This window comes from Ictidomys tridecemlineatus, chromosome 12, assembly GCF_052094955.1.
Source record: "Ictidomys tridecemlineatus isolate mIctTri1 chromosome 12, mIctTri1.hap1, whole genome shotgun sequence".
In the NCBI taxonomy this organism is placed as follows: domain Eukaryota; kingdom Metazoa; phylum Chordata; class Mammalia; order Rodentia; family Sciuridae; genus Ictidomys; species Ictidomys tridecemlineatus.
The window spans coordinates 63,303,085-63,324,813 of NC_135488.1; the positions used below are offsets into that span (position 1 = coordinate 63,303,085).

Consider the following 21,729-nt stretch of genomic DNA (forward strand, 5'->3'; position numbering starts at 1 on the left):
ATACATAGAAATTATTATTAAATTTCCAGAGCTCTACAATTTATGGTTCATAAGAGCTAGAGAACTATTACTGAAGAATCAGTAACAGGGCTGGGACTATAGCTCAGTGGTAGAGTGCTTGCTTAGCATGGGTGAGGCACTGGGTTCAATCCTCAATACCACATAAAAATAAATAAATAAAATAAAGTTATTGTCCCTCTACCAAAGAAAAAGGAGTCAGTAATACTGTTTTAGACCTTTACTAGCTTGCCAACTAAAACAAATGCTCTTATCTCCAAAGCTCAAAGCAAAAAGATAAAGCATAACATACTAAAAGTAGAGTTGGATCACCCAATATCTGCCTAATTAGTAAAAAATATGTTTTAAAAGCATGATACACTAATGAAGTAGTATAACATAATGATTAAGAGTAAGAAGCTAACTAAGACTATGTCTCAATGTGATGCAATAAATACATCACCTATGAAGTATCTGTGACATAACTGTTCAACCTAAATTTAATGATCAGAAAGCAAACAGCATGGAAGACATTCCACAAGACACTGTTCCTGAACTCTTCAAAAAAGCCAACACTGGCCAGGCATGGTGGTATAATCCCAGCAATTGGAGGTAGGGAGGTTGCTAAGGTAGGAGGATTCCAAGTATGAGGCCAGTCTCAAATTTAGTAAGATCCTATCTCAAAATAAAAAGGACTGCAGGTATAGCTCAGTGGTAAAACACCCCTGGTTAAATCTTCAGTATTATTTTTTTTAAATCAATGTAAACATACTCTCCAAAGGGAAGAAGGAAAGAAAGAAAGGAAGGAGAGAAAGAAAAGAAAAAGGAAAAAGATAGGGAGACAGGCACAGAGAATACTACTAAAGCAGTATTTTTCACCTCCATATCTAGTAGGGGAAATCTTCAGAGGTGCCCTGTCTTAAATAAGGAACAAAGTAGAATGGAACTAATATTCATTCCTTACTTAAGATTTATTCTGAAAACAGATTCTGAGCCAGAGAGCTTTTAGACTGGAAATTAAATACTGATATATGGCTTGGATTAGTTTTTATTTATTTAACCCTTGAGAAAGGGGAGAGATAATAGAAGGGAATGATATCTGCTCTGAAATAATAAACCATTCAGGGAAGGCAAGCCAGCAAAGCAAAAAAAAAAAAAAAAGATATAAAAAAATCTACCTACTGGGAATTAAGTTAGGAAGGAGTTGAGTCAGAGAAAAGGATCATGCTGAATTCTCCCTTTTTGGAAAAATATTAAATATACTGCTACAAAATTAGTATTTTAATAGGCAATAATCTTTAAAAATATTTTCTGCAAAGTATCATACTAAGGGTATTTAACAGTAATATCTGAACATATTTTGCAAATTCAACATTTATGAAAATAAAGAGAAAAATGTTCTTACTGTTGACGCAACTGTCGACAACTCTCAATATGAGTAGATGTGTTTTGATGCTGAATCCAATCCTATTGTAAAAGGAGAAAAGTACTGAAATTAGAATATTCCTCTTGTTGACCAATGAATTAGATTTATCTTTTAAATGACAAAGGATTTTAAAACAAATCTAATTATAAACAGCATTCGGCCACTGAAAAAATTTTCACAAACAAAACTTAAAGGTATCCAAATGCCCTTGAAACACCATACCTCACTGATCCCATTTAAAAATGTTTTAGTGTAAAAAAAGTTTGAAAAAAATTATACCCATGGATGCCCATTTTAAAATCAATACATATTAACACTTGGAGAAAATAAAAGCATAGATCATAAAATAACTCATTTCGAGTATAAAAAAAATTCAGAGAACAAAAACTATAAATAAGGTGCAAGTGGTTATCTACAAAACAGCATCTTCAAAATATAGTATCTGAATGCTTATACCTCATGCTAACATCATCAACAACCAAATACTACTAGGCCAGTACCATTACAAACAAGGTACTCACTATATTGAGAAATGATAAGATTAGTGAAAATATGAAAAACTGATAATAAAATCTAATTTATTTTCAAGATTAAAGGAAAGTGACGCCATTTTAAAGACAGTATCCCTTACATATTGAGCTTTACAATTAACAAAATGGTTTCTTATACATTACTTCATTTACAAATAAATCTGCCCTAAAATTACAATCTATAACCATAAATAGCTCCTGAAAGATACATCTGATTTTAAAACAAAAACAAAAACCAATACAGTTTTTAAAGATACAGTCTCCAAAGTGAAACAATCAGTTAAAAGCAACATGTATATTACTCAATGTTTTATTGTTCCTCCAGCATTTGGAAAGGCAAAAAAAACCTTAAACAGTTCTGAATTTTACAACTTCCCTTGAGGAAAACCTTGGTTTCCATTTCAAAAACATTTTAGTTTAGGTCATTTCTAAAAGACAAACTAGATGTTTCCATAGTTAAAACAACATTTGACACTAATTTTGAACTCTGCCTTGGCAAGAACTATCTGAAATACTTAACAAATTATGACAAAATCTGAACTGTTTCATTAAGCCCCAAGGTTTGATTGTGGGCTGCAAAAAGGAAATATTTGCATATCCTCCTCAGTAATACAAACAGAAAGCTAAAAAAGATTAGCAGTTAAGAGTCTCTAGTAGTAATACTAAACCCACATCTTTGATATTAATTGGACATTATTTACACCATACAGACACACTGGCAGTCAGGGAGTTTGGCTTGATTTATTTGGACCATAAAGTATTTTATTTAAATAATTTACCAACACTTATAAATTCAGAGATTTTTATCCCCAAATCCAATTTCTAGTTTTTCTTGAAGAAATATTAAAATATCACAATACTGAAATACATATTCTCATAGCAACTATCAGCTGAAGGTGATAGCTGCCCTATTTATTTAAGGCATGTGCTCTTCAATTCAATACACTCACCTATACACACACTGCTGTATTCTAACAGGCTTACTTTACCTACTGACATTACTTACTTTAAGCTCAGTAAATATACATATGTCATCCCAATTTCTAGATTCCCTAGTAGTAACACCCAGATCAGATAACTAGTTCAAAAGCAACACTGCCTTTCCAGGGAAAAAAAGGGATAATACCTACCAAAGCAGAAAATCCTGCAAGGACTGTAGACTGGACAGGATCAGAATGGAACTGTAAAATACAGACCCCTATCAACACTTGCTCTCTAGCCTCCAACTACCTTGAAAAATTCTCAGGTTGATCTTGAAGCAAATTATTTCAGTCAGAAAAACAATTTTCTAAACCAAGGAAAGCCCCTCTTAAACCCAACCCATAATTTAGAAAGGAAACACTTCACAATCTACTGTTGCATTCTCAAAGTATCTCTTTACGCTATAGTTTAAAAGACTCAAGGATGGGTAGAAAAGAATTGTTGGATTTACTCAGCAGGAAAAAGCTTGCAGTTGGTAATTCATATTTACTGGCTATATATTTATAATGTCATATATATGCACATTTATGAGGCAGTAAAATACATCAGAAAAACAAGAGTTAGTTGTATCATCTAAGTTCATGTTCGAATACTATCATTTGTCCACTCAGTGGTGGAATTCATTACTTCAATGAGCTTCAATTTGTTGTGCTATTAAAAGTTGGGTTTTTATTTTAAAAGGAACTCTGTATAAGCTCTAATGATCACTAAGTGATTTTCTCTCCTCTTAAATTTTTATCTTATGAACCCAGGCTTCCACCATTTTATACTTGAATAGTAAAGGAAGCCTCCAATTACATGTCCTATTCCTCATTCCCATCTCATTTTCATTCACTTGCACACTTCAGTCAAATCTCCTATACACTTTCAACATGCCCATTCACATATCGAGAAATTAAACTAACTTCCTAATGCCTCCCAACTAAACTCTAAACTCCTTAGGCTAGCTTTTCAAGACTCCTTCTACTTATTTTTAGCATGCTCATCACTCTTTCCCAAATGCCACCCACTGCATTGTAATTGATGTATTCTTCTCTCAGACCTTTGCCTATCCACATATTGATCCCACCTGGAATGTCATCTCTCCTCCCTTTCAGATAGGTATATCTAAAGCCCACACATCATTTGAACTACTCCAGGAAGTCTTCATTCTGGAGACATTCTAGTCTAGACTCACTTAGTAACTCTGAATCCACTAGTCTTATCTAATTAGACTACAAAAGTCTTTTGATGCCAGGAAGTGTATTTATACTTTTTAATTACATACTGTTAGACACACAATAGGTATTGGTCAAGTGATAATGCTGGCCTGACTGATACAAATCTGAACAAGATAAAAATACTAAGTATCTTTCTCCTCCATCACAGGAAAACAAGTTAAATAAATCACCAAACCATTTTTTCCTTTTCCTAATTTTTAAAAAGTCTTTGGATGCATAATTTTCCTCCCCAGTGCAACTGTATGAGTTGTTTGAAAACATCTAAATTTAATACTGTTCCTCATTTTTGCCCTGGCACCTACAGAACAATGTACAAAACTGATATCAGTAAATATACATTGAAAAAGTGTATATACTTTTCTAGTCTACAGAACAAAAATTAAAACTTCAATTTCTTTATGTGAAAATATATTTTCTTCAATTGAATATTACTTTTAAAAGTTCAAAATTATGCGGTATGCCCAGATACAGTAATACAAAGAGCTTCTAACACTGAGGCCAGCATTACTTACAGTTTACAACAAAGCACTGTGAATTATTCTGAGATTTTTCAAGGTAAAGACTTTTTTATCACTTTTGATGAAATACGGCCAACTATTTGTTATTTTATTAGATTTCAATAATTCTGGTTAAAATGAGTAGAATGCTGGTTGTTTGTTGTTTTTTTTTTAATTTTTTTCTCCTCCTGGATACTGAGGATTGAACTCAAAGCCCTGTGCATGCTAAACAAATGGTCCACCATTGAGCTACACTCCCAGCTCAGAACGTTGTTTTCTTTGGCTGGCATTAACTTTAAATAACAAGAGCAACAGATCTAGGTATCAGATTCTTGTTGAGTGGATAAATTGGGGAAAAAAAGGGTAGCAAACAAACAAACAAACAAAAAAAAGGATAATTAACACCCTCAGATTTTTAAGCTTCTTCAAAGAACACACCAATTTAAGGCTAAGGCCTTGAATCAGTTTCTTCCTATGGGAAACATCTCCTACTTGGCATTAGCCATCTAAATCTACAAATTACAATAGTAAACAGAAAAACCTGTGGTTCTAAACATATAATAAAACTTACTTGGAAATTCCTGCTCAAATCTACCAATGATTACTATTAAATAATATAGTCTACATGGTATTACTCTTCAGCATCTCAGCAAAAAAACTTCCTTCTAACTATATTAACCAATAAAGTTACCTTAAGCCTATTTTAGAAACTATCTGCTAAACCTACAGCTGGTCCCATAATAATGAATGCATCTTGACTCATTTTACTATTACATTATTTTACAAAGCCCCTTCTCAATATTAAAATAACGATAAGAAAATAAATTATCAGTGGTCCATGTAAAAATCAGAATGCATTTAAATCAACGTTAAATGTCGTCTCTTCAAAGTATGCAGCACAAATGATTTACCAAGTTTTTATATTTTATGCTAAAAGATCCTATTTAAACACAACTCATGTGACATCATGTTATAAGTACACAGTTTATGTTATATAAATTGTGTTGTATAAATGGGATAATTGAAAGTTCAAAATAAATGGACAAACTATGTGGTACGCCCAGTAACAGGTGTGTAGAACATTCAATTCAGTACTAAAGCCAGCAGTATATAAGATTACAACTAAAAGCACTGATTTTTGCATTCAAAATCAGTTTTTGTAATTTCCTTAATGCCTATTAACACCAGCACACACATCAGAATTTAGAGAAAACTTGGGCGCTGAGCATCATTATACAGTGATCTTTAAAAACACTCACCTTCAAATGACTACATTCTACGTTACACAGAGAACACAAATGTGGAAATATTCTTGGAGATGCTGCATAATAATCATTCATCATAGAAGGAGTTGGAAGTCTCTTCATCTTCTGGACATCAGCATGTGAAAACTTTGGTAGCCATGATGCTTTCACAATCCCAAAGGGAGATTGAATGGGAATGTCAGTCTCTGATTGATAATTCTTTTTACTTCCTCTCGATCCAACATGTACATTAGATGAATTAATCACAGGTTTATGTGGGATCCGCTCTTGCTGGTTTACAGCTGAAATTAATTCAGATGAAAAAGGTTGTTGGTTCATAGGTGGAGGAATCAGAGACTGACTCATTGTCTGACTAACTGTTTGGCTAATGGATTGGCTGATGGATTTTACAGGTTCAAGGACTGACTGTCCTGAAATGTGTAAGCCTGACATCTTGGTTCCACTCTCAACTGGGAAAAAGGACTGATTATTTGAGGACTCACTGGGGAAGTCCATCGGGCGAAACACTTCTTCAACAGGAAACATAGTATTACATATCATATTTGGAGTAGGAACAGATGCAGAAATGCTCTGCTGTGACCGAAATTCATTCTTGACCTCATCGGTTGGAATTTCAGGATCATAAATACGTACTTCAAGTGGATCTTCTGTGTAGCCGTATTTGCTTGCATGCCCATAATCAATCACATTACTTGAAACTGCTTCACTACCAAGTGCTTCTTTATTTCTGTTCTGAGAAGGTAAATTAGGTAATCGGCGCCCCATTTTTCTCATTCTTATATCCCTCAAAATCAATGGCATATTTTCAGGAGTTAGCTGTTCATCAGGATAGCGACTAAGTTCTTCTAGATCTTCATTAGACAATCCAAAACTTGCTAAGATACTTGAGGCACTCTCTTTTGTATAGCGGCTCTGTACTTTAGGACTCTGCTCTGTAACCTGTGTGATAGAACTCTGTTTCACTCCCACTGATGCAGACATATGAGGCTCATCATCCCACCGGCTACCATGAGGCTTCCCCTTCTTTTGTTGTGCTTCATGAAAATCCAACTTTTCTTTGGTCAACCTTGGATCAGTTCGGTGTTGAGTTACCTGAACACTCATTCTCTGTGGTCCCATGTTCTGATAAGATTCATGACCAGCAAATCTGTGTGGGATTCCACGGGCTCTCCCTGCTGGGTAAAATCTTGGAAGACCCATAGATCCAGGCCTCATAAATGGTCCTGGAGGCCTCATCCCAGAAGGGTTAGGTGCTCGTGGCCTTTGAAGTGGAAAGTTTCCTCGAGGATTAAACCTGGGTCTCGACATGGCTACTTTCAAGAATGCCTGATTTAATAAAGTGTAAGGTGGTGTTGAACCATGTGAGGCAACGGCATTCAGCTGCTGAAGCGCCAACTGAGTCTTAATCTGAGCAAAGTGCAAAGGAGATGGGCCCAACAGAAGTGGGTTTGCAATGCCCAGGCTCAAGGAATTCACAAGTGGTGCGAAATTTTCCAAGAAATACACAAAGCTGAAAGTTAAAACACAAATATTAGATCATTTTAACTCAAACTACTTCATGAAGTGGGTTCTACAGCCAGTGTAAAACATTTTGAAATAAAGCCATGAAACCATTCTGCATTTTATATATTTTTAGAGTAAAGGCTTACAAGAATTTAAATTTTTTTCCTGAAACCTTCTCTTTTCTTCTTTCCTAAATCCAGAACACAAACCCCAAACCTCAAGCCAGAGTTCCTGTATGTGATGCACTGTTTGCTAGGTGCTGTATTTATAGGTTCTTTTAAATAATCTTGAAAAACACAAAGTATTTATTTCATGTTTTAATGCTGGAAAAAGAAGATGAATGCATTAAAATACTTAGAAATGTACACATGCTTAATATGCATGAATCATACATATAAACAATGAAAGTAACAATGGTTAACCTTAAACTTCTGTAAGACTCATTTCTGTTAAGACACATTCTTCCTTGGAACCAGCTTTCACACCTAATAAATTCTACCCAGCAATTAAACTGCTATTAAACAGTTTCTTATAAAGTAAAACTTTGCTGTCAATAACTTGAATTCAGAGTCTAACAAAGCAGATGCAAGAGCATGAAACTGGTTATAACAGACAAGATAATATGTAACAAAACTAGTCACCCTACTTTTTAATTTCTTTTTTTCTTAATATTTATTTTTTAGCTCTAGGTGGACACAGTATCTTTATTTTACATTTATGTGGTTCTGAGGATCGAATCCAGTGCCTCATGCATGCTAGGCGAGCACTCTACCACTAAGCCACAACCCCAGCCCCTACTTTTGAATTTCCTCAATAGCAAGTTTAGATATATTAGTAATAACAATGATAAACTTTATAGAGCATTGTCCATGTGTCATTCACAGTTCTAAGCATATTATGTGGACTGTTAGTTCTCATAGTCCCTGAGATATGTATAGTTTTATAACAGATACTAAGGCATAGAGAAGTTAAGAAGCACACACTTGCTTATGTCCACGTTTGCATTCAATGTAATTTAACCCCATAATCCACACTCTTAACTAACAGATGTGAGCAAGACAATCCTGCAATCCTCAGACATGTATTAGTTAAAACTGGCTGCTGACCAGCCCATCAGAAGTGCTATGTTACTCCTACTTCTGAGAGAAATAGTACTTTAGTTATCGTTCAGGACCAAGGTCAGCAGCCACATAACTTGCCTTCCCTCTTCCAGTTTTTTGTTTATTGCTGCTGTTTAAAGCATACATTATGCCTGGGCTATCCATCAATTGCCTACTTGTATACTTGTATACCCAAAGTGTACTGTGAAGTCTTGTGGCATCTATGTCTACCAATGGGAATCCAAGTTGTGGATTCTATTTACTGATCACTGATTTCAGGTTCAAGCTAAAATTTCACTCATAATTATATATACGTTTTTCTTTATACTTAATGTAAGTAAACTAACTTTGCATACTTTATACACAATGTTAGTAAAATGCTAATTTTTCTGGGAAATTCTCCCTTCCAATCATTTTACAAACTGCCAACACATTCAATCTTTGCAACAGGACATTTTTACTACATTGCTCTTGTTCAAAAACCCAAGAGTTTCTCTTTCTCATTCTTTATTTCATTCCAAGGTCCAACCAATCTAGTCAATCTCTACCTTTCTAATTTTACCAAATACTTACTCTAGCTAGACCTTTGCCTCTATTCTTTTCCCATCTCCCTATCAAAACAAACAGCATAACCTTGCCCTAGACACTGATTTGACTTTACTCACTTTTAAAGTCAATATCCATCAAACTTTTGTTGACCATCAATGCCAATAATTAAGAAAGGTTTATTAATTATTGCTTCTACCATTTTTTTGACTTATACCTTTTACTAGCTAATGTTTTTGTACTCTCATGCATAATCTTTTCAAACAATTTAGAGTCAACTGAAGCTTATCATTAAGACTTATCTCCCAAGCATCTAAACCCTATTGCTACTCACAAGACCCTCAAATATTTGTTAAACTATCTGAACTATCACCTCCAAAGTCCTCATTATTTACAGATTATTAATTTTCAAGTTAGAGTAAAACACTAAAATAAGACAAGTTACACAAGCTTCAAATTCACCAGACATAAGCAGACAAAGCTTATTGAACACTAATACCCAAATTCAATGTAAAAAAAAAAAATTCCCACTGATAACAAAATCCAGGTGTTTTTAAACAATCACAAGTCATATGAAACTGTACCAACCACCTTCTACATAATAAAATTACTCTAAGAACAATTTTGTTTTTAACTCAATCCTTTAAAACAATGATTCCTTTGGAAATCAGTCTGTCATCTAGTTACTCAAACACTTTCTGCACAATTTTCTCCACTTGCTGATGATTCCTCTTAGAACTTCAGGACCACAAGCCCTTCTAAATATTGTTTCTCCTCCAAAACAAGACACAAATGGCAAAGATTTCAATCACAGCCATCTAATTACTAGATGTAATTATGAACAAATACCAGTTGGATATAACTATACTTTATGTTCCTTAAAAGCAAAAACTTATGTATTTTCTAGATGTTAAAAGTTATACATTTACAGGATTTAAGAGAGCAGTCTTTTATTTACAAACTATTCTGTAGAAACCTCTCATTAAGAATTATGTTGTACCATAACAAAGAAAACAGCTCCTCTGCCTTGTAAGAATGATAATGGATGAAACCGGAAAACAATGTTACAAGAACCAAAGACAAGGATATATTTGTCATTAACACCTGGAAAACAACAAAACAAATTAAAGACAGACATCTAACCCCAGCGGCCCTAGTCCTAAAGAGTTCACCCAGAGGAATTTACAGATAGCCAACTTATGAAATCATTAAACCAAGTTGAGATCTGAGATATGGATTATTAACTCCTTTGAAAATGACTGCAATTAAATAGTATTAATCCTTTAAAACTTTTATTCCTATAATATTATATATGCTTGTTATAGAAAATTAAAAGCAACAAAATCTTTCAGTAAAACCCAAAACTGGTCACAGTGGCATCTGTCTGTAGGACCAACTACACAGGAGGCTAGCAGGAACATCTTGAGCCCAGGAATTTGAGGCCAGCCTGGGCACACAGAAATACTCCCTTTCAAAAATAAATAAATAAAACCATCACCTAGAGTAAACTAATATTCTGATACAATTCTTCTAGTTTTGCATATGCATATGCACATGTGATAGAGAAGAGTTTAAGAACAGTTTATGCTAAACACAATTTTACAACTCAGAAGTATGCTGTTTTCTTTCTTATTTATTTTGTGATATTGAGGATAAAACCCAGGAACTAGAACATGATAGACCAGTACTCTACCAATGAGCTATATATCCCCAGCCTATATATTATTTTTAATTGACATTTTATTTTTTCCTATATTATTTTTCAAAAACAGGCTATTTAATGATCACAAAACATTTATTTTGACAAATAGCAGCTAAAAACTCTCAAGAACACTCTTAACAAAAACTACCACTCTAAAATAAGAATTCAGTATATCAATCATAAAAGTTCTTGTAGAACCATGTAGCAGAAGCTGGGTTCTTCAGGGAAGCATGAAGAAATAACCTGACATATTAAAAAAAAAAAAAAGATATCACCAGTAAATCCCATGAGGAATTTCTGGGATTTCTACTACTGTGGACAATCAACAGTTGCCTATTATTTTGATACTGTCTTTCAGAGGAAAGGAAGCCCTAAATTTTTTTAGAGGTATTAAAAGACCTAAAAACTTTTTAGAATCCAAAAGCAGCATCAAAAATTAGCCGATGGCTCCCCCAGATTTATAAAAAAGATTTACATAAAAATCTCATACTTGAACTTTGTAGCACTTCATGGTTTACAAACACTTTAATACCCATTATCTCATTTGAACTTCATAACCAAGAGCAAACAAATCCCAATGTAAACTGTACAGATTAAGTGAAGCCTTAGAACACAGCAAGGAAACAAGACCATGACAGAATCTACATCTCTCCTTGGTGTTCTTTTCATCCTGTTATCTTAATTGTAAATTTATTATAGCTTTCTTTTTTTCTAATTATTAAAAAATAATTCATGTTCTTTACCTGTCTTACCTCCTTACCAAAAAGAACAAAGTGGGGGGACCACCTTTATGACATGTTGACATGCAGAAAAGTTTTCCACCAATTTACTATAAAGAATAGTATTTTTAAATTATTTTTCTAGGTATTCACCCACATACCTCATTTGAAGCCACTTTGTTAGAGCACTGTCTCAGAATATTATACATTTGCTTTGGCACTTAAGAATGCAGTTATTAGAATAGCTAGTTAATACAGGAGTCCAGCTGTTCATTCTGTGCTTTTCTCAGTTAAACTACACTCTAATTTCCCTTACCATGTAGAGCTATACCCATTCAGTCAATTCTTTTCTACCATTATTTTGTTCCCTTATGTTAAAATACACATGCCATAATTCTGAAGGTGCCAAGACGGTGAATAGAGAATATCATGTTGGGCATTAAAATGCTAAAACATGGTGCTTTCAAAGAAGCAGTAAAAGAAAGCAAAAACAATTAAAAACTTAAGTTGGCATCAGGAAGAGCATCACAAACTGCACTGCTACCTGAAAGGATGTATAAACATCATGAGTTCAAAATTGAAGAACAAGGGAGGATCCATTGTCAAAGCACAATGCTAAGAACAGATCACCATGAGAACCAGGCACTAACAACCCCATATACCAATAATTTAATACTGTTATTATTTCCAGAAAAACAAGTTTTTGATACATGAGCTAACATTTATTTTTATTTTTTAGGAGCATGTACACTGCATACATAAATGGGTCTCTAGACCACAAATGTTTTCATCGTACATGTTGCTCCCCTGAGCATATATATGCATTGGTGATACTACCTTGACTCTCCTAAAAAGCATAATGGATTATTTCAAAAGAAACCACCTGATCCAAGTTGAAATAAATAATCTTCCCTGGGATTATTGTTTTTAAAACTAGAAATGAGAATGTAGTAGATGTTCATAAAACTTGAAATGCTTCTGACAACCATAGTCACTACCTCAGAAAGCACAAGCACTGCAACAAAATAAAGACACCATAACAAAGGCAAATAGGACCAACAGGTAAACAGAATAGTGAAGGCATTCAATACCCAGTTCCAACTGTTTCTGAGGCCTAATCACATCCTTGCCTTCCCTGACATTTGGTTACTTGCTTCTTTCATAGATAATACAGGCCAAAAAATATTCCCATTCAGCTTAAAGTAGGTTCAAAAATCACCAAGTAAACATACTTAAAGTACTTGACTGAATGAATGCCTTAAAATAGCAAAGTACAAAAGAACACATATAGTATACCATATTTGTCAAAAAAGGGAAATAAGAAAATATACACATATCTGCTTATGGGTACAAAATAAAACAGCACAGAACACAATGAAGTGGGTTATTTATAAAAGGTAATAGACAGCAAGGACTTAAGGGATATGAAAATGATATTTCATGGAGTAAATAAATCCTTTTTTGGAGGGTGGGGTGTACGGCAACTAGACCCAGGGGCACTTTACCACTGAGCTACATCCTTGGCCCTTTTTTATTTTCATTTAAGTTGCTTAAGGCCTTGCTAAATTGCAGAGGCTGGACTCAAATTTGCAATCCTCCCACCACCCGCCAAACAAAGCACCAAGGGCTGGCATCATAGGTACATGCCACCATGCCCAGCCCTGGAATACACCTTATGTTGTTTTTTGTTTGTTTGTTTGTTTTGTTCCTAACACACCGGAGGCAAGTTCTCTCTACAACTGAGTTAGTTAGCTTTTATAATATAGTTTTGAATTTCGGAAGCATGTTAAGAATCTACATACTTTTAAAAAATATTAAATCAACAAGGTTGGGAAGAAGAGAAATACCTCAAACTGAAAGCAAACTAATTCAATCATATTTTAAATGAATACTACAACCCACTGAAGAGGAAAAAGAAAAATTCAGTAACTTATAACTCACTATTCAATTTATATACCTCAGTTCTGATACAGCTGAGGGAATGGGAACAATTCTTCACTCATTTAATAGGTTTGGGAGTTTTGTTTTTTGTTTTATGTTTTTGGATAGTAATACGGATGAAGTCATGCTAAAACTACTCTAGATTATATCCTAGGAATGAGCAAATAAGTAAATGTTTTGATGGTGTTGGGAACCAGTGCTCTCACAATGTGGAAAGCAAGACATACAAATGTGAAATGAGAGAAAGCAAGAAAGATCTGAAGAGTAAAAAATCGTAAAACACTGAGAAAACCAACAAGAGTCCATAAGTCCATATCAATAAATCAATCAATGAAGGAGAAGGGAAGACTCTTATTGAGCGCTGACCTTCCACTAGTAAATTTAGAGAACAACTAGAGTTGGAAAATCATTTTTAAACTATCAGTAAAGAATGGTTCAGGCAAGAATCATTAGCAAATGTTACATCCAGAAGCAAATTTTGATGAGTGGGACATATACATGGTCTTAAACCGTCTTTCCTAACAAACATGTTACACAAAACATGTCCAACATAGTATGATCCACGAAGTCATACTATGAAGGGCAGATGGACATCACACGCCTCCAGATCTGATATCCTGAGGACATACCATTATTTACGCAATTTTTCCACCCAGGGATGCATAATTTGAAATTTGATTAATCAAGAGAAAATATCAGACAAAATTCAAAGTGAGAAATGTTCTGTTAAAAAGAAGAGCAAAGCCGGGCATTGGTGGCGCACGCCTGTAAACCCAGCACTCAGGAAGCTGAGGCAGGAGGATAGAGAGTTCAAAGACAGCCTCAGTGCTAAGCGACTCAGTGAGACCCTGTCTCTAAATAAAATACAAATCAGGGCTGGGGATGTGACTCAGTAGCCTAGTGCCCCTGAGTTCACTCCCCAGTACACCCCCCAAAACAGAAGAGCAAAGACGACTGCATACCCCAAAAGGTCAACTTCACAAAAAAATAAAGGTAGCTACAGAAATGTTCTAGATTAAAGAAGACTAAAGAGATATAACAAATAGATGCAGTATCCCAGCCTAGATGATCCTGTACTAGAAGGGAAAAAAATGCTATAATCGACTTTATTGGATCATATGAGGAAAACCAGAATACAAATTCAGATTTAAGAATTTTAACAATTTTAAATTTACTAAAGTTGTTAACTATAATATTACAAAACATCTTGTTCTTAGGAAATATACACTAAAGTATGTAGGGATAAAAAAGCACAACATAGGCAACTTACTATCAAATTGTTCAGATAAAAAGTAAGTTTTGTGTGTGTGTGTGTGTGTGTGTGTGTGTGTGTGTGTGTGTATATATACACATGCACCATGCACAGAAGGGAGAAAAGGAATTCATTCCCTGTAACCCAAAGCTTAAATTCATTAAAAAATGGTTTAATTATCCAACATTTTATGTACAACACTGGACTTTATAACTTAATTGTACACTAGGTCAAAAAAATTATAAGCAAATATGACAAGAGACAAAAGATCAGCAGCCCCAAAACTCATTTTTTAATCTGGCCCTTCTTTTTCTACATCATGTTCCATCCCCAACTACTGTTAGTCAGTCCATTACGCAATCTATAATAATCCAATCTTTGGGGAAATTTGCACTGATCCAAAGATATCCACCCCTGCAAGGAGAGGTGCCAGTGAATGACTTCATACAAAATTGGTTTACTCCCATAAGCAAAAATTAACACTATTAATTCAGATTTAGAGAGATACTATAGCCCAATGTTTAAAAATTTAGACCTTATATTCAGTGTTATAATTCTGGTCCTGCTACTTAATAACAATGGGACCTTGAGCACACAGATTAACCTAAGTTTCATCATTTAAAAATCCAAATAAAAACAGAACACTCAGAATGTTGTCATGCAGATTAAAATTATAACTGGAGCTCAAAAAATGCTAGAAAAGTAAATAAAATGCTTTACGTAAGAAGCAGGTAGATATCTGTTCCTTTTATTAAGACTGGGTAAATTCTGAAAATTACAATATATTAGAAATAGAAATAGGAATTAATTGCTTATTTCCACCTTTCTCACAGTCATTCCTAAATTCAGATTTAGCATTACTGACTACATTTTAAAGTCATATCAAAATTCACTAATTCAGATAAAGCAAAGCCATTATATAAATGTATCATTTAATGCATAAAAAGCAAGGTTTTTCTTCAAGGAGAAAGAACAGGTAGGTGGGGAGTTTATAATTAGGCCTAAAAGATGTATCAATCAATTGCAACCAATTAAAAGCAACTGCTCCGATTATGAATCTCACACAGATCCTGACTCCAACAAAACATTATATATGCATGTGTGTGACACATTACACGTAGGAAATCTAAAAACTGCCTTAATATCTGATATTATATTTTAAAATTATTAACAATTATGTCATCATTAAAAATTGGTAATGGCTATTTTAGATGTGATAAGCAATTTCCTTAAACATTTTAGAAAATATTTTGAACTATAAAAGAACTGATCACAGACATAGGATTTGCTTAAAAACAGGGTGAAGATCTGGGTGCAGTGGCACACACCTATAATCCTAGCAGTTTGGTAGGCTAAGGCAGGAGGATCATGAGTTCAAAGCCAGCCTCAGCAACTTTGTGAGGCCCTAAGCAACTCAGTGAGACAGTCCCTAAATAAAATTTTTTAAAAGGGCTGCTGGGCTCAGTGGTTAAGAATTCCTGGGTTCAATCCCCAGTACCAAAAAAAAAAAAAAAAAAAAAAACTAAGGGTGAGGGGCAAGGGTTGAGATTAGACGAGATTGAATATTAGCTTGTTTACTTTTATTTATTCATTTTTTATTTTTTGTAGTACTGGGGATCAAAGTAGGGCATGATATCCAAGTGTTCTACCACTGGGCTATACCGTAGCCCCAGACTGTTAGCTTATAATTATTGAAGCTGGATGACAGGTACTTGGATGAATCATTATGTAATTCTCTTTTTTGCATATATTTAAAATTTCCATAATAAAATGTTTAAAAAATGTTTTAAAAAGTTAAAAAAAATTAACTGTTAAAATACAATTCAGAAGGTTGGCAACTTTCACTCAGCAAGACAACAGAAAAATTAGTTGAAAGTTTTTACCTATGCTTTAGGTAGGGAGCTTGTAGACTTAAATACTTAGGTTATGAAAGATAGACATTAGAAATAAGACAGGTGAAAAGTACAAAAATTTAATACAGACTGGAAAAATAAGTACATGTTGGTCTTTAAAGAGTTGAAAAACAATCCAAAATATACGTAACCCCAAGATAACTACTAAGATAATATAGGCACCTTAAAGCTAACTCTCCTGCTCCCTGAACTTTCTTATTTTCATTCCAAAATGCTTTTATTCTTGATCCTCACTGATTATTATTATACCTGTGGGTTTTATTTCTACATTTTTTCCTCACCATTCTTTCTTTTATTCTTGTTTTCCATATACTTATTTTCCTTCCACTTCCAACCACCAAATTCAGACTACACAAAGTTGAAGCAATGAAAAGAGTAAATAAGTTGGATACAAGTGGGGAGCTTATTAGCTTTAGCCAAAAACAAATACTTTCAAGGTGGAGAATCTCTGAACCACATTTCAATATTCATTAACTCCTGTTACCTTGCAAAACAGCCTAAACTTTATTAATGAATACCTTTACAAGAAGCACTGTTTCTCAGTATGTAACACATGTAAGAATGGCCAGATTTATTCAAACCTTGATCAATATATACATTAAGGCACAATGGAAAAGGAATATCCTCCAGGCTCTAGCAACTACTGAGTTCATTCACCCAACTTCTGCATATCCAATATGTACCAATCATGCAAACAGATACAAAGACTAACACAATCATGTAATACATTATTACCATGTTTTGAAAAGTGCAAGAGAAGCATAAAGTTTATAGAAGCCCAAAATATTTAAATGAAAGATTATCTCTGAACTCTAAAATTCTATTATTTGAATCTAAATTCTTTTAAGCCTCTTCTTAATTTAAAAGCAATATTCCCAAACTGTAATTTTCTATCAAAAAATGTTGCCTAAGAACTTCAAAATCTGGATTAAAATTAACCACTAACATTTATTAAGAGACTAATATGTATCAAGGGATAGGAGCTTTCCATATTTTGTCTCAATAGTGACCAAAAAAAACTCAAGCAGAAAGCAGTTAGCATCACCACTTTACAAATAAAGAAACAAAATTTCATAAAGACAAAAATAACTTGTCCCAAGTCTCACACAATTAAAAGTTAAATAGGGCTCTGAATCCAGATCTTCAAAGTCTATTCTTCCCATGAAGCTGTCATTTTTTTCCATTACATTAAAACAAAACTTTCTGAAATCACCTTAAGAGCACCACCAAAAAGAAAGAAAGAAAAAAACCTATAAGACAGCCATAAAGTGACAACTGATTATGAAAATATTTTACACACTAGTGTCTATCATACAACCCTCCATAACAAAATACTAAGAAAAAAATTATGAGACAAATATAACCAATATATAAGGTGACAAATATATGCGACAAACATTTTCTGAAAACAAGTTAATAAAAACAAATTAGATTTTGTGGTTTCTTTCAACTGTTTTATCTTTACCCCTACTTGGTCCAAGGAAGGAATGGTCCAGTACATTTTAGCATATTAATATGGTGGATTCCACACAATTATTTTTAAATACATATAACAACATAGGGACACAAAGTGTATGTGAAATGCTGTCAAATAAATTTCATTTAAAAAATACATCATAAGCCATTAAATCTAAAATGCCAATCATTAACATTTAAAGCAATCTTTTAGTAATGTAACATGCAAGTTTATTTTTCTGTGTAAACGTCCTTAAATCCATCTGCATTTTGTAAATTTCTTTTTCCAGGTTATTTTAAATTGCTAATCTGAACCAGCAAACACAACATCCCTGAAAAATGAGTTAACCTTTTGCAACAAATGACGAAAGAGGATTGGGAGTGGGGGTCATTAATTCCAAAGCTGGTTAGGAAAAGAATCTCAATCAATATAAGCCGGTGACAATTTTTCTTCCGAACTCCTTCATATTCGTCGTATTTCCTCCCCTCCTTCCAAATTTCGCCTAAAGGCAAATTTTAAGGTTAAGAAAAATTAGCTGGCGGTGGCCCTCATTGTCTAGCTTAATTGAAAATTTTGTAAGGTTGTTAAGTCTCCCACCTTCACAATTAACTCAAACAACAAAAGATGTTTCCAACGTCCTCAAGGATTCGAGCATGGGGTAGATACATTTTCCCCAACAGATCGCCCCCTCCAAAGCTAGGAATCACACAAAAACTAATTACTGACGTTCTGTATTCACGATTCCTCCGAGAAATGTGGAAATAAGTATCACCGCCATTTACGAGCCCTCCGTATCCCACACAGAGGTGACGTTTTCTCCGCACAAGGAAGCACAGGGAACAGTGGCCGGCAAAAGGCGCTGGATCGCATCATTCCCCTCCACCCCAAATCCCCCAGCCCCAAACGCAAACACGCTCTTCTCCGCACGCTTCTTGCACCACGTCGCTGGCCTGAGGACTCGGCTCAAACTCCGCCGCCTCCTTGGGCGGAGGGGCATGGCTCCTCCCTCCTCGGGCTCCCTCACCACCGCTTCCACCGCTGTCAGGCCTGGCGCGGGCCTCGGCAGGCCCTGCGCCCAAGGGGAAGGGGCCGCTCGGCCTTGCCAAAGGGCTCTTCTCGTTCCTCGGCCCGTGCAGCGGCGTCAGCGGCTCTTTCCGACGCAGGCTCCGGCGCCCGATCGAGCGCTCCTGGGCAGCGAGGCGAGCAAACGCGCGAGCGGGGCCGCCCAGCACCCCTTCTCTTGCCATCCCGGGGGTCCCCCAGCTCCTCCCGCCCCCGCCGTCTGCCCGCCGCCATTTTGTGCGCAGCCGCTGCGACACACATACAATAGTCGGCCCGGACACCACAGGAAAGGCGCAGGACCCCCACGCTTCGAGCCTCCGCCTTCCAGCCCCCTGCTCCCCACAAGGCAGCGGTCCTACCTATGCCTACCGACTAACAGCCGGATCCCATTTGCGCCCCACACAGTCTAGCACTCAGCGTTCAGTCGCGAAGCCGAAGAAGCTACCGCCTCCAGCGAGCTGCACGCATGCGCGCCCCTCCAGCACCAAAGAGTCCTAAGCGACTCCTGGCGCCTGCGTACCTCCAGCACCCGCGCTCGCCAGAAGAACCAGAGAGGACCAGGGGCAGCCTGCTTCCGGAAGGGGGCGCTGCGGTGCTGCGGTGCTGTGGCGTGCTGTGGCTGCTGCGACGCCCTCTGCCGACTGGAGCATAGTGTTAGTCAATGCCTTTGCCTGTTGTGAGCCCATAAACTATACTCCCTCTTTGAAGACCTATAGTGTCTCACTTCCTCCATGAAGTTTCCCAAGATCATTTCCCCTTCAGTAATAACATTAAAACAAGTAATGCCTGGCACTTAATATCAAGATGCTTTGTACAAATAAAGTTTATTCCTCCTATCTTTATCGTTTCACCTTGCACTCTTTTTTTTTCTTAATTCCTATGGCAATCACATGATGTATATCGTGGCCACTCAAAATGCCAGGAAATTAGATACTGAGCTAAAATCTTAACTCTGGAAATCCTATTATACACCATTTCACACTAATGCCTCTGCGGTAAGCATTTATAATGCCATTAAAAACCTTGCACTGAGAGAAATGAATTTTTTTCAGTGCTTTATCTTTTCAAGATGACTCTATTATATCAGTATAAAAACTCAATCATTAAACAAAATATGGTAAACCCCTACCTTCCAGATACCACGCAAATCACAGCACCTACTTTGAGGCTCACACATCAGTTTCAGCTGGCACCCATACTCATATTGAAATAAGCAGAGGAAAGGCTAAAAGACGAATCTTTAAAAAAAAAAAAATTGGCAACAAGCCAAAAACAAATAAATAACCAACAAGTTCTCCCTAAACCCTGGTTAACCAATAGTATAAACTTATCTGATGAGTTTAATTCCATGTTTCTTTATATTCACACAATGTGTGATTAACATGAAACAAAAAAAAATGTTCTTTATTCTTTTTTTCCCCCAAAATGTACACATTATCTTGATATTTGCTTTTCTGATTTGCCGCAGTCTGGCTGGGCACAAAATCAGGAGCCACTCAAACAGGAACAAAGTTTATATTTAAAATTCCCTCCAATGCCCTGTATGCTCCCAGGAAATATGCCAACCCACACTGGTGTTCTCCCCCAACACCACAACAGGAAATCCCTCCTCCCAATTCCCTCCTACTGTACTTCCCCAACCAATAGGAACTCTCCAGGAGTCCCCTAGCAGTCCCAGGTGGACAGCAGGGGTCTAATATCCATTTGAATGCAGATCTTAACATAATCATATCTCAATGGCTTGCTGGCATCACCTTTCAACCAAAAATGCCATGCATCATTACTACTTGGCTATGGCTCTTAGCACTGATTACTGACATTTCTCCAGGTAAGCCATGTAGATTCTCTCTTGTATAATAGTTGTATAATATGTGTAGTACATAGTTGCACCATCAATTATTCAACCTGTTGTGGTACCCTGAAGTTGCTCCCAGTCTTTTTTGCTACTAAAAGTATTACCATATACAAATTGACTTACCAAATGATGCTTTAATTTCTAAAGGCTAGAATCCCAAGAGTGGGACTATTATATAAATATTATACAAATATTTATATAATATATGTGTACATATATTAAAATATATAATTTTAATAGTTGCTAGAATATTTCCCAAAAAGCCTATACAAATTTCCACTTACACTAAATATGCAGGAGAATAATCATTTACCCACAAACTCGTTTCTTTCTCTAAAACCTGTAATACTTTAAATATCATTGGCTTGTCTGTTCTTTTAATGTTTGATAAAATTCATCTTGGAAATATCTTGTCTGGTGCTTTATTTATGAGAGCTATTCTTCAACAATTTTATCTAGATATTTTACAACATTTAATTTGATAAGAATTTCTCTCCTCCACAATTTGGTTAACAATTACAGTTTCTGAAAAGCATTCATTGAATCTAGGTTTTCCAATTAAGTTTTCTACTATTGATCAAAGTAATCTCTTAAATTTTCTTTCATTCCCTTCAGGTAGACTTTACCTGTGGTTTTATTTATTTCTACATTTGCCACCTTCCAACACATCAAAAAAAATTTTTTTCTTATGCTACTGGGGACTGAGCCCTGGGGCACCCCAATCCTTTTAAATTTTTACTTTGAGACAGGGTATCACCCACTTG

At 35.5% G+C, this 21,729-nt stretch overlaps 1 protein-coding gene across 5 annotated transcripts in view; it reads right to left on the bottom strand.

The window, feature by feature from the left end:
* The window catches only part of Znf638 (zinc finger protein 638), a 69,472-nt gene extending 49,885 nt beyond the window's left edge, over positions 1-19,587 (bottom strand). For 2 of the 5 annotated variants that reach the window (XM_040271327.2, XM_040271328.2), the window contains exons 1-2: positions 5,911-7,426; positions 1,403-1,464 (exon numbers count right to left, since the gene is read on the bottom strand). In XM_040271327.2, the coding sequence (XP_040127261.2) occupies positions 1,403-1,464; positions 5,911-7,224 (1,376 nt within the window). In that variant the 5' untranslated portion in view covers positions 7,225-7,426. Of the gene's footprint in view, positions 1-1,402; positions 1,465-5,910; positions 7,427-18,774; positions 18,900-19,469 lie in introns of those variants that run through there. The other 3 variants (XM_013357197.4, XM_013357196.4, XM_040271329.2) reach the window with 3 other exon arrangements.
* Positions 19,588-21,729: the final 2,142 nt, after the last annotated feature.